Here is a 14,579-nt window from a genome sequence, read left to right on the forward strand (position 1 = left end):
CCCCACTCGGCTCGGCTCGCTTCAGCCCCACTCCAAAACCGTGCGAGTTTTTGGGGCTGAAGCGAGCAGAGTCGTGCTGTTCTTAGATAGTCGAAACACGAGCCGTGTCGGGCTGAAGCGAGCTGAAAAAGGGTAGTGGAAAAGGGCCATAAGTGTCAGATCAATCTCTAAGAAAAATCCATTAAAAACTCCTTGTGGATTTAAAAAAAAAAAAAAAAAAAAAAGCACCTTATTGATCAAGTTTAAATAAGAAAAAAAGCCCACATGCATTATTAAATGGCATAATGGAGCGTGATAGAGCACTGCTAATGTGTAAAATCCCCCTTATAGTTTTACTATGGCAAATTTAAATGCATTAGAGGCATTTCTTCTGTAAGCAAACAGGACACCACTAGTGCTACATGCTTCAGTCTCCAAACACACCTGCTCTTTGTGCACGAAGTGCCAGAAGTCATTTGCTTTGACAGCCTACAATTCACTGGCAAAGATGTGCTGATCCACCCAAAGATGCACACATTCTTTTTTGCTTGGTCATTCAAATGTATGCGCATGAGCTAATCTACACCACTGTATATTAGCATTCCCACAAAAGTCTAGTTGTAGCAGCTGCAATAAATTACAAGTGCGCACACACATACACAATGACAAAAATGCAAGGATTACTGAATATACACCACAAAACCCATCAGGTCAACAGCTGCAGAAAATCTCTAGACAAATATACCCCACCCTATATTGGCTGCAACTTGCACAGCCAATACAGAGAGCAAAATACTTTTCACTCACACACACAAACCTGCAGCCATGTGGATAAGCACACTCTGATTGGGACGCAGGTGGCCGAAGTCAAACAGCATCATGTAAGCGGTGATGTAGTTGACTGGCAGAGCTGCCGCCTCCTCGAAGCTCATCCCCTCAGGCATGGGGAAGGTGTGAGAACTGGGGACCACAGCCACTTCCTGCCACAGACCACTGCGGTTCAGAACCAGCACCTTATCACCCACCTGCAGGGGAAACATACAAAAAAACTTTAAGGAAACCAGCTTTTTTTATGCCTAGTCTTATTATTCAGCAGATAACTTCACTTGGATAATAGATTTAAAAACCCAATTGGGGGGGGGGGGGGGGGGTTGGTTTATACTAAGGATCCTTTCGTCCCAAGAACCTAATACAGTAAAGATGACTCATAATTGCACTGTCACCAAGAAGGTGGGTTCCCTTTTGAGTCTGGTTCCTCTCAAGCCACGTTTTCATGTCATCTCAGACCACTGCTGCCTCTGGCGCAGTCATCAAGAACCTGAAGCTAAAACTAGATTTCTGCAAAACTGAACTGAAAACCACACATCCTGCACACAGACTAATACAAAGTTTTAAAAGATAAAAACCCCACCCTGGTTCATTTCTCAAGCTCTCAAACCGTATCAACTCAAAGCACAAATTAAACAAGGCAGCATAATAGAACAAACTTTGTTATACCGCAACACTTGAATTCAGAAGGTACCAATTATTTTTTCTACTAGCAACTCTGACAATAGTTCTGGCTGTAAGGCAAATCAAGGGTTTTCATTAAAAGTACTCACTAATGTTATTGCATCCAGTGGTGGCTAGTAGTAAATTTCTTTGAGGGCACAGTGAATAAAAAGTGTATATATAAACTTGCCATTTGAATCTGAACTGCATTTCATCCAAATAAACAAATAAGGCACAGAAGTCAACCATTTTGCTCAAAAAAAAAAAAAAACCACTAAACTTAGTCTTCTGTCCTTTAGTGCATTTTGTACTTTCATTAGATGCATGCTCAGGTCCATCAACTTTCAGTTTCTCTTCTAAAACACTGATAGAAAATTAGAGTAAGTCAACTTCGCTCACATTCATTTAGAACATTTAACTGCAGATCAGATGTGGATGTCTAAAATAAGGCTACGTTCACACTGCAGGCTGAAGTGACTCAAATCCGATCTTTTCGCCCATATGTGACCTGTAGCCGATCTTTTATTGACAATATGAACGACACAGATCCGATTTTTTCAAATCCGACCCAGGCCGTTTGGATATGTGGTCCTAATTCCGACTCCTATCCGCTCTTTTCATATGCGACTTCAGTCTGAACCGCCAGGTCGCATTCATCCGACTTACACGTCATCAACAAGCCACAAACGTCACTATTCTGCGCTGAAGTAGGCGGCGGGTCTCTCAAAAAAAAAAAAAAAAAAGTTACAACAACATGGCACATATGACATCAATGCGAGGGACGCTTCGGGCTGTGAAGGTTCTGAATCTTCTCAATGGAAGGACGCAGAGGTTAGGGAGCTGATTTCCATTTGGGGGGATGCAGCTATTCAAGCTAGATTGGATGGGTCATACCGCAACCGGGCAGTTTTACTTCCGTAAACACTGGCCATGCTCACTGCGTGTGACGTTGTCTCGTATCCTGCAATGCGCATGCGGAACACTTTTAGGTCGCTTTTCATTCATACTGAGGATCACATACAAGTCGCATATATTTATGTGAACGACCTCACAAAAAAAAAAAAAAAAAAAAATCGGATTTCACAAAAAAAATCGGAATTGAGCCTTGCAGTGTGAACGTAGCGTAAGACACCTTATTGAATTCCTTTCATCTTTGAAAGATGGGGGGGCTTAGTCCATGGATATGGGTCATCCCTAATCATTTCTATAGGGCTAACAAACACCAAAAACTGGGCTATTGTGCATCCAAGAATGTATAATTGTTGACATAAGGTTTTCTATAAGGAGCTCTATAAGGAGATCCCACCATAAATGCTTGGTAAAAAGGTCCCCCTTTACCAAGCAATACCCTGTATTGTACTACATAAATTCCAACATTTATGGTTTGTCCCTTAAAACACACAATATTGCTAGATGGAAAGAATGCAACTTATGCAACACAAGTAATACATGTTCGTTTCTCAACTGTGGCTTGCCTGCTTACAAAAAAAAAAAAAAAGGTTTTTAGAATGGCAAATATTTTTAGCTTTCTAAAGATATTCTACTTTTCTGAATGAGAGCCCATTTTGTGGTTCTGTATAGAATCTTTGAAAGCTTGTTTGATTTCAGAACTTGTGTTGAAGAAAACCTAAAACCACAGGGATTTACAAGTCAAGTCACCCTACCTGCTTTCTCATCCATCAGTCTGGCCTGATTCAGAGGAAATTATATTTCCCTCTTCTCTTTATTTCATGCCACATTTAAGCAGAGTAGCATGTGTGTAGGAAAAGGGGTGTTTCAAACCCTACAAGTCTACCATTCATTGGTCCCTTCCTGCAGCTTGGTCAAATTTAGGTTGAAATGTGTTCTAATCAAACAGCACCAAGATTCCTTCACAAGCAGCTGTTGATTAGTGAACAGCTCAGTGCCCAAATCAAACTAAATTTAACACTATATGAAGGATACAGAAGCTCAAAAGGTGAAACTTTTTGTAAGTCGTGTAAAAGCCTGATATACCATCTAGGATTTAAGGCCGATTTATGCTGACAACCCAGTCCTCGCAGATGGCGTTGCAGACAGCATCTGCATAGCCCCCCCCCACCTTCGCAGACGCTCTGCGCGCACCTCCCAAAAATTGTGACCACCGCAGAAGCCTCGCAGACAAGAGGGCTCTGAAGGCCTCTGCATGCTCTTGCGACAAGGCTTTCGCAGACAGCTTTTCGCAGACAGTTGTAATTTATCATTGAGCGGGGAGTAATAGGCGTGCACGATGTTATTCACCGCCACAACGCAAGGGGGCGCGAAGTCACGAAATCGTTAGGAGTAGTTGGTGGGTGTGGTTAGTGGAGTGTTTATCCTCCAGTTACTTATAATGACTAGAACTGGAGTCGTATAGATGTACGCATAGACATCCTATGTCTATGGATGTACGTACCTCCTCGATCAACCGCTCTTCGTGCTGCTCCATCTTCGCTTGTGTTTTTAAAAACGGCGGTCATGAAAACAAACCAAACCGGGAAAGTAGGGAAGCGGAAGTGTGTGTACAGTGGATGTAGAGTGGACCAATCAGAGCCCTCTTGTCTGCAACGCTGTCTGCTAGGCTTCTGCGGTGGTCACAATTTTTGGGAGGTGCGCACAGAGCGTCTGCGAAGGGGGGGGGGCTACACAGACCATCTGCGACGCCATCTGCAAGGACTGGGTTGTCAGCATAAATTGGCCTTGATTGGTCCACTCTACATCCGCTGTACACGCACTTCCGCTTCCCTACTTTCCTGGTTTGGTTTGTTTTCACGACCACCATTTTTAAAAAACATGAGCGAAGATGGAGCAGCACGAAGAGCGGTTGATCGAGGAAGTACGTACATCTATACGACTCCAGTTCTAGTCATTATAAGTAACCGGAGGATAAACACTCCACTGACCACACCCACCAACTACTCCTAGCGATTTCGCGACTTCGCGCCCCCCTTGCGTTGTGGCAGTGAATAACATCGCACACGCCTATTACTCCCCGCTCAATGATAAATTACAACTGTCTGCGAAAAGCCATCTGCGAAAGCCTTGTCGCAAGAGAATGCAGAGGCCCTTGCTTCAAAGAATATGGTCCATGTTTTATTTTCTGCACAGAGCTACAAGTCTACAAACAAACGTAAAACCTTTTTTGTACTTGTGGTAGAATGGCTCAATGGAACAAAATCTTTGTGGATTTTCTGCACAGCAGATGTTTGCTCATTTCTCCTGTGGAAGCCGATTTCCTGGTTTTCCTCAGAACAGCTATGAGGTGAGGAAGTGAGAGAAATACCATCACGCACAAAATGAAGCAGTTGAGGGTTAGTGGTCACATCCAACAGTGGTTATATGGCAGTCCTAGGATTTGAACTCAAAACTGAAGTTTTAGCTAAAGGAATAGTTTAGAAGAAAGTGTTCATTTTCTGGGGCTACAAAGTTAAACATAGCCAACAAACAGTCTTGACAGTTAGCAGAACTACACTGCGCAAGTGATAATGTCCACCTTTCCATTGCAATTTCAGATTCAAACTTTGGAAGATGAGTGGAGCAATACTAAACTGCATTGGGGGGAATCATTGGTAACACCTGCTGTGGAATCCATGTCACAGCAAGTCTGCATGATGAGACTTAAGAACTAGGAGTGTGAAGCAGATCTTAAAAATAAATAAATAAAGGATCTTTTGGGTTTAGTAACGCTCCCACTACTTGATCCTTGCAGCTCCTGTCCAAAACTAATGAAGCCAAGCATATCTTCAGTGTTTGGCTTTGGGGCAAGTAGAAAAATCATATCAATTAAATTTCTGCCTGAAGTAGAGATTTAAGCTCGTCTACCATGGCACATTGATTTTAGACACCATTCCACCAAGACGCTACTCCAAAGACTTAAATATGCAAAATGGGGGGGGGGGGGGGGGGGGGGTCAACTTTGTAGTAACTGTCAGATTTCAGCTGGTCTGCAAGGAAAGACAATGATGGCAGTGAAGAAAAATATTAGGAGTCCAAAAAAAAAAAAAAGTCACAGAACTACAGGAAACCTCCTCCAGCAAACTTCCACAGGAATCAGGAGACACAGGAAACACTGTGCACAGCCACATTCACGCTGCACTTTTGAACTACAATAATGATTATGTAGGAGTTCTGCCCAGGCCACAATACAACATTTATACAGTCCAACACAATGTTGAAAAAATGAGTGGTACCAGATATCAAAACACTTCAGTTTTTCATCCTTCATGCTCCCCACCCCTACTATAAGATGTACCAAGAACAAAACCACACACTTTCAGATTATGCTCACAAACCCAAAACAAATTATCCTGACTCTGGGAACCTGCAAGCAATCTCACGGAATCTCTTGAACAAACAGAACTCCAGATTTAAATATTTAAAAAAAAAAAAAAAGTGCAGACAATGATCGTTGAGTGATCAGTAGCAGCTGAAAGTCTTTACAGTACTGCTTAATTCTCAGTTCTGATTGGTCAGAAGGAGTGGCTTAATTTTCTAACAACAACTGACAGTTCCTGGTGTAAGACAAACCAAAGATTTACATTAAATGCATGCCAACACGTTATTGTTTCCAATAATTCACATAGGAATGCTCCATTGTAGCATTTGTGGAAGGAGTCTCCAGTTTTAGTGCTTTATAAAACAGTCAGCGGTAAAGCCAAGTCTTTCAATGCAAAAAAGGCTCCAGGACGACATTAACATAACGAGCTTCGTTTTCGTCTTCCACCACAATACAGAAAGTTGAGTCGTAAATATTGAGCATGGCAATTAGATCAGTTAAAACAAGTCATCCTATTGTCAGAATACCTTGTGGTGATCAGGATGGTCAAAATAGCCCGATTATCCTCTAGTGTGGCCCAAGTTTAGACATCCAGTAATCCCTGTATAATGCTTTCTTTATACAGCATGTTCATTATATAAACGGATTCCCAACTTCTTGTCTTTCATTCTGATTTATTTACTCAAACCTCCTTCCCTCTGTCTCGAACAGGAATCACCGCTCTCAAGGAAGTGGCCAGATTCCTCAGCCTCTATAACCCAAGACAAGATGATACACGCGCACACCCCGGGGGTGGGGGGAGATGACATTATACACATTTGCATTCACTTGGGCAGACACACAAGACAGGAGTGTACATAAAAGCACTACTCGCACACAAACCCAATTGACAGTGTCTTCAGTGACCCCCCCCCACACACACACCTCTTACTGACTAACGAATGCTCCTGCATCACTATAAAAATAGATATATTGAAAGATGCACAAAAGCACAGACTAATAGACCCAAGGGAGACATGAACACGGCTGACTACTGTGTCCAATTAAAGAGTGATCCATCTTTCAAAATCACTATTATTTCACTCTGTTCCCAGTACACACTGTCCCAATTCTCTCCTCATTTGCCTCCCTCTCTCCCTCCCACTTGTTCACCCCCTTGCCCCCCCCCTTCTCACTCATCACCTCCACCTCCTCTACTCTTCTACTGTGCCATTCCTCTTCCCTTCATCTAATTGGGCAGCACTGGTCAATAGACGTGGGTGCCTCGACTGAACCATCACCATGAGTCAGACACACTCCACTCTAAAGGCACATGCTGGGTTGAAAAACAAATCATACATTCACTACCCTGTGTATACAGCTACAGCCAGTAAAGATGGTAAACACATTCATGTGCACACAGACCTACAGATACGCCTCCTACAAGACTCAATATAGACAAAACATTTACACAATATGCATCAAAATGAAACCGCATCAATGTCCAGTGTTTAACATTACAATATTTTATAAGGTCTTGTGCCATAACATTGACCTACACCAAGGAGATCATGTTTCAGTGCATTTTGTTTGTCTAACTAAACAGGATTGTGCAAACCCTATTGCCTTGATTTCCATGAAACTTGGAAGGAAGGGTATAGCATGGGCCAAGGAAGAACCTGTTCAATTTTGGAGTAAGCCCTGGTACACCTTCAAAGTTTACAGATAAGACACTTGGCCTTGGCAAGTCCATGCATACCATACATCTTAAAATCCAATAGACGGCAGTAAAGTTCAATAGTGGGGGAAAACTCCCACAAACAGCCAGTGTAGGAATACAATGACACCATATCACAATCCACATTCATGGATACCAGTAATCCTTTGGGATACATATGTAGGCACAATCCTAATAGCTTTGGAAATATATTCAGATATACAGTGGTTGCAGTTTTGCACATCACAGAAGAGTTGACTTGACCTGGGCAGAGGTCAGTGTTCCAAGTGCATTTCTAGCTGATCTTGCAATACATGGACACTTAAGATATAACAGGTACTTTTATCAACACTACACAAGGTGTTGAGGGATGAGATGGAAAAAAAATAAATACCAAAAACGTTTACAAGATTGTATCAGACCTACCAATCCTTTTGCATCAGTGCTACATTGAGGTACCCTGGAATGTACTCACACATTAAGAGCTATCTTTTTTTAAAAATAAAGACAAAAAAAAGGTCAATTAACATTTGCACCAATGTTCTGAACTCTAAGCCCCACCCACTTCCACCCCATTCACACTCATGTTTTGGCTGGTGTTCAGTGCTTGAACAATGCACCAAGATGGCAACCTTACTTTCTGTAACCGTAAAGCAAATGCTTAAGTGTGTGGTGTTTTTTTTATATAAACACAAACTGTTGGGCCTACAGTGAAAAGTCAAGTTAACATCAATTTGGGCAGATTAAAATGCTGTCCATCTTGCACCAGTCAATGCTCAGACATGTTTACACAGCGAGCAGATGAAAGATTAGACAATTTTTTTGTAGTCATCTTGAAGTGCAGCAGAAATGACGACCCTTTGTCATATGGTTCTACTAGGAAGTGGGCCTCAGGGAGAAAAAGTATGAATAGTGCAGAAAAATTGTTCCTCCAAGAAGACTATTCTAAATGGATTCTTCTTGGAATCGTATTCAAGGTAAACCCAAACTTTAAGCAACAGCAGTACAGGTGGTACAATTGATCTCCAATAGGATCCATTTTATCCCCAAGATAAAACAAGTTTCATACTAATGAGAGACCACTGTACTGCCATGACCTTGCAGATACAGAACCATGCAGCTTTGCTTCAAAGATCACCAGTATTTTTAGACACTCAGGCCCACTTTACACGGGGACGGTCTGAAACAAAAACGCAAAAGTCAGTTTTCGTTCTCACTTTTTTCCGCGTCTACACGACCGTTTTCAAGGAGGAAATCTGCGTCTATACGGTGACACAAACGTGTGGAATTCAATTGGATGTGCATGCCAGGCGGCTAGGTGGTGCTGTGAAAGACCTCCGCTATGTCTGCACGCATGCGCAACGTCTTCCGTCTTGTCTGATCTGCACATCTGCGCCGCGAAAACTTTGACTACTCTGGCTATGGCAAGTAAGAAAGTAAGTGCATACTATACCCGCCTCTGTTCATTAACGGTATATGTGCAGATTCGGTATAGATGTTCGAAGGACTCCTGGACGTTTATTAAAGCTGCCAGAGCAGCTTGAAGGTCCGTTGGATCGATGTAATCAGACATGCTCTTGCTTTTTTACTTCCCGGGCTGGCATGTACAGTATATGACATATGTATGACGTAAACGCGTACCCGACATGAGCAGATCCGAGCAGAGTTTCGCGTATTGGGTAGTTTAGACGGATATGCAATGGGGGCTGTTTTTAACTTATCCACTCTGGAAGGCGTCTTCAATTTTTTCCGTTTTTCAGTCTCGGAAACACCGTCCCCGTGTAGACGAAAGGCACTTCTGATAAAATATTTAGTCGTTTTTACCCGACAGCGTCCTCGTGTAAACAGGCCCTCAGCTGGGGTTATCCTGTACAATCCAAGTGCGACATGAAATAAACCAAGTGTACTGCTACTAGCTATATAACCTCATAGCAAGAAAGGGTTTCAAGTGTTCTACATGGAATCTTTTCTAATAAAGAAACCATCTGATTTGAGGCATTGATTATTGGATTATGGGAATACGTCACAATTATGAGAGACTGGCAAGAAATGCTCCTTGGACCCATTTATTTGTTTGAGGGCCCATTTGCATATTGCAACCTTCTGCAACACTGCAAATGCCAATACTGAATTAAAAAAAGGCAGTTGTCTAGATGTCCACTGGCCTGGTTTGATGCAGCGCCTGAATTTGATTACAGTTTTATTTGACAAAATACCCTTGGCAGTATGGGTGGGTAATACAGCACAAATATTACACCGTCATAATGCAAAGTGACAGCAAAAGCAGTAGTGCTGCATTTAAAGGAAACTGGGGGAAAAAGGCTCTTCAGAGGTTCTTCTCTTCCTAAGATAGTCCTACAGAAACCCTTTCCTGGTAGGGAACCACTCAGCTGTAGGGGTTGCCATAAAACCATTAAGGGTTTCCAAAGGAGAGAAAACCCAAGATCCCGCAAGACCATGCTTGCAATATTCTTAATTACTTAATACATTTATAATATAAAAAAAAAAAAAACATTTTCAAGACCATCTTTGGGAGGTCAATGATCCAAACCAAACAGGGCAAATCAAAAGCAATTTAAGGTGCTAGAGCCCAGCTCTAATTAATAAATATGATGCATCAATAGATGCACAGTCATGTCTGTTTACTGAATGTTCAACAGTTTTTTTTTTTTCTTCTAGCCATCCCCAACATCTTGTTGAGTTGTCATTTTGTTCCCTTCTACGAACCCGGTTTATTTTTGATGCTGTGGCTGTCCACACCTTTGTGGTTCTAACAAGCTCTTAAACAGCTTAAAGAAATGTCTATAGAAAAACAAAACAGCAGGAGGGAGTGTGAGAAGAACAAAGCAGAGAAAGAGAGACAGGAAAGACAAAGACTGAAAACAGGAGGAAATTCCAGCCTGACAGTGAGTTAGGAAAATATAATTGAGAACAGATGTGGCTGATCTCTGCAGCAGGGTTGTGATGCGAGTGTGTGGATCATACATTATTTATATAAACAAGTCAATGAGAACAGTCTAGGCATTAGTCCCTTGTTAAGTCATGCACTTATCCTTGGGGTTAATTACATGTGCATGTTTCTCTTCCCGTCTTAAAACTGCAATTTTATTTATGCTCAGCATCAGCAAATTCCAAGGTGCACATGTTCAGTACTGTTTCAGCACCAGCAGGGTGTGAAGTGTGCAACAGCGTGATGCATTGTATGTGCAGATCTTTATGAGCAGGGAGAGGCCATGCGTGACTTGTTTGTCCCTGAGCAATAACAAGGTTGGGTGTGTGATTGGCAGGAATGGATTAAGATGAGCTTTTAATCTGATTTCAATGATGAAAGAGATGGATGAGAGACCGTGATGGACAAAAGGAAACTGGACCACAATATCCATCTGCGCAGCTGGGTGACACAGCATCCCTCCCTCAACCCCCACTCTGATACCAACTTACAGGCTACACAATGCTTCACACCCTGTCTCAGGTGTCTTTCTTCTCACCATGTTCGTTTTGTAATCTAGCAGACGTTTTCATCTAGCTGTCAGGCCATGAGGTGTCGCCATGGATACTAACCCGGTTGCCAGATTGTGTGGATTGCTGCTTACATAGCCTTTAGTTTGCATTGTACACTGTATATGGGGTGTGGCACCACAAAGAGTCCAGTGTAGCAAAAGTTCAAATTGCTGTATCTTGAAAAGAAAAGTTATTGCATCAAAAATAACCTACATATTTTCAAATTATGCCAAAAAAAGATACATTTATACATCCCTTAATTTATAAAAATCACCAAAATATGCTGTAAAACCACCTATAGATCTTTGTAGGCCAAAACAACATGTCCTATGCATTAATAGGAATTTACGCATCAAGGATCACATCTGATTTTCTCCAAACTTCACTTCCTGTTAACTATGATGCCTTAAACATGTTTCCTAACTTCTCCAAACTGACTACACCCAATTTAACAAAAAGACCCATTAAAGAATTAAATGTAGATTTAAAATACAAAAACTTCATTTTCTTTTAAATCAACTAGACTCATTTTGTCGTGACACACCCCATATCCGGGATCTTCAACATTATCCTCAAAGGGCCAGTGTGGCTGCAGGCTTTCATTCCAGCCAAACAGGAGGCACAATTGATAGCTGATTGGAGACCAAACTGAACAGATTATACTGTACAAGTGGGAGCTGGAGTGAAAGCCTTTTGTGGATACAGCTGAAGACCCCTAATCTATGAGGATTGTACATTTGTGTGATGCATACATAATCCTATCAAATTATGAATGACTGGTTCATTAGCAACTCTGTTGTATTAAAAGTATTTAAAAAAAAAAAAGATGCAAACGAGACCAGTGATCATTATTTATAAAATATTTGCACACCACAGTTTACCTATTACATTCACTTAGAATGTGTGCGCGCGTTATTGCCAGGACACACCCAATTATTAGGCTTCATTAAAACCAATAGGGCCAACGAGCATAAACAAATCAGTAACCAAAATGAAATCAGGTTAGCGAATACAGTCATTACCCCTGAAATCATAACTGGCTTTAAAGACTGGATTCAACCTGGCAACCCGGCGCATCACGCATGACTCATCGGTTTGTTCCTATGGAACACCTTAGAATAAAAAAAAAATAAAAAAAAAAGAATAGAATAAGAAACCCATTAACCATGTGTATAAAGTCTATTACTATAATTCCTTAAGGGAATTTGTAAAGAATGCATTTTAAACGTGTTTAGGAGGCGTGCTTTAAGAATAGTGATGCGCACAGCGCGCTTTCGCGAGCAGCCGACAGATAGGCGTAGTTGCTTAAAGGGGGGAGAAAAAAAAAAAAAAACACCCCCCCCAAAAAAAAGGGGGGGGAGGGAGGAGGAAAAGAGGGGGAAAAAAAAAAAAACCCTGATGACGCCCGAGAGCTCCTCTGGTTCCAGGCGCGTGAGGCGGATGACAAAAGGCGCGTGTGGATATTTGCATAATATCCCCTCACTCCCTCTCAGCTCGCGCGCCTCGCCCTTTTCTTCCTTTTTTTTGGGGTGAGAGAGAGAGAGAGAGAGAGAGAGAGAGAGAATGCATCCCTACATCTTAGTACACCAAAAAGTGCACCTATTCGAAAGCAGAAATTCTCCTCACTATACCGAGTGCACTTCTTGCCTCCATGGATTAGAAGAGCGTTTGGGATTGAACCCTCTCCCCAGAACCGGGCCGAGCCCGTGACAATCACCACGCGTCACTGTGTTGTCGAGTTTCCTGCAGGTTCTCATTTATTTATTTATGCGCACTAATGTCAGACAAAGCCGTCTTTGGATCAGACATCCTCCCAAGATGCTGCGCGCCTGCAGTCTGTCAATCACGCGCGCGACGGGTGTGAACGCACGGGGCGGCGGCTCAGTCTCAATCTCGCTCCCCGACTAAACCCGCCAGTCTTAATTTGAACCCGGTAGCTTCTTAAATAAGAAATCAGCGTTTCCACCCGCGACCCAGGTGATGCAGTCGACAGGCTTCAGGAGGGTGTGGTCGCATGGGGTGGCTGGCCATCCTTGAAATAAAAGCATTTCACCACCCAAAAAAAAAAAAAAAAAAAAAAAAATTCCTGAGATGTATAGGCTGCAATACTATAAAAAGGAATGTGTTATTCCAAAACAACTAATTGTTACCCTGTGATGCACTAATTTCCGCAAACGCAACCTTGATTAGGCGGTGCCGGTCGTGCTTGCGCTCGTTGCCAGCTAAAAAACTGGACACGCCACTAATCTATTGTCTCCTAAACACGCTATAGACTTCATTCTACAGCACTAAACACAGTGCCAGCCTACGCCAACCATTTACCATGCGTTGCCATAGCTACCAGAGGTGGAGTTAGGAATGTAGTGTGCAATTCAAGGATAACGAACTATAGTCAAATAAATACAACAATGTACCTAACTCATGGATAAAAGTGTAAACCTGAACTTGAAATGAAATAAAATGCAGGAGGAATAGCTTACTTTTCTGTCTATCACGTCTTCACCGATAGCCTCGATGATCCCCGAGCACTCCATTCCCGGTGTAACGGGTGGAGACGGGAGACGGTCGTACAGCCCCTGGCGCGCCATGAGGTCGGCAAAGTTAAGGCCGCACGCCTTGACGCGCACCATCACTTCTCCACTCTTGAGCGCCGGCTTTCCTTTCTTCACCTGCAGCTTCACTTTGTCATAGCCGCCGTAGCCTGTGAGCACAAGAGCGCGGTAGCTGAACGTGTCCTCCTCGGCGGCGGGTTTGTCCGCGGGCGCAGCCGCCGCCTCCTCTCCTGAAGCAGCGGCAGCAGGTTCAGCCTCGGGTTTGTTCTCGGTTTTAGGCGACTCGCTTTTGGGCTCGCCATCCTGCTGCTGCTGCTGCGGTTTTTGCTCCTCGGCGTTTTGCTGCTGCGCGGGCGCGTCTTCACCTGACATGTTGAGAACCGGTGGGCGCGTGCGATGTCGGTGTAGGAGTGAGAAAAGCCTCACAGACCGGCTGTTTCACACTTAAGAGGGGAGAAAAAACCACCAGAGTCGTCGGTGAGCACGCAAACAGGACCTGCAGCCCTCTATGTGATCAGCGCGGCTGTGAACTGAACCCCTTAGGGCGTGGAGAATAAATCAGAGAGGAAGCGAAGGGACTGCTGGGAGATGCGCGACGAATACAAGGACCCACGCCTGACAGGCTTTTTACAAAAGGGCGTGTATATGAGAAAGAGAGAGAGAGAGAGAGAAAGAGGGAGGGAGGGAGGGGAACCGGAGGAGCAGAATCACATAACCGCGCAGTATGATGAGATGAGCAGTTTCACTTCCACACCAAACAAGGGATGGCAAAGTGGTGAATTAAATAGCTGACAGGTGCTAATTACTAAAAAATGTATAACCTATAAAATAAACACACTATTAAATAATATAAATAACGACAGTCCGTGGCAAATTCATATGAATGAGCACATTATGGAATGACTGTATTGGCTCCATATATATCTTAATGTATTTGATCAAAAGACCACTGTCGCCTCACAGCAAGAAGGTCCTGGGTTCGAGCCCAGTGGCCAAAGAGGGAGTTTCTGTGGAGAGCTTGCATGTTCTCCTCGTGTCTGCATGGGTTTCCTCCGGGTGCTCCGGTTTCCCCCACAGTCCAAAGACA

The 14,579-nt window shown here is 43.0% G+C and overlaps 1 protein-coding gene across 1 annotated transcript in view; it reads right to left on the reverse strand.

The window, feature by feature from the left end:
- vat1 (vesicle amine transport 1) overlaps positions 1-14,109 on the reverse strand; it is a 46,561-nt gene extending 32,452 nt beyond the window's left edge. Inside the window, exons 1-2 of the mRNA XM_060901885.1 lie at positions 13,421-14,109; positions 797-1,004 (exon numbers count right to left, since the gene is read on the reverse strand). Of these exons, the coding sequence (XP_060757868.1) occupies positions 797-1,004; positions 13,421-13,864 (652 nt within the window). The 5' untranslated portion in view covers positions 13,865-14,109. The remainder of the gene's footprint in view (positions 1-796; positions 1,005-13,420) is intronic.
- Between the last annotated feature and the right edge of the window lie 470 nt (positions 14,110-14,579).

This window comes from Neoarius graeffei, chromosome 20, assembly GCF_027579695.1.
Source record: "Neoarius graeffei isolate fNeoGra1 chromosome 20, fNeoGra1.pri, whole genome shotgun sequence".
Lineage (NCBI taxonomy): Eukaryota > Metazoa > Chordata > Actinopteri > Siluriformes > Ariidae > Neoarius > Neoarius graeffei.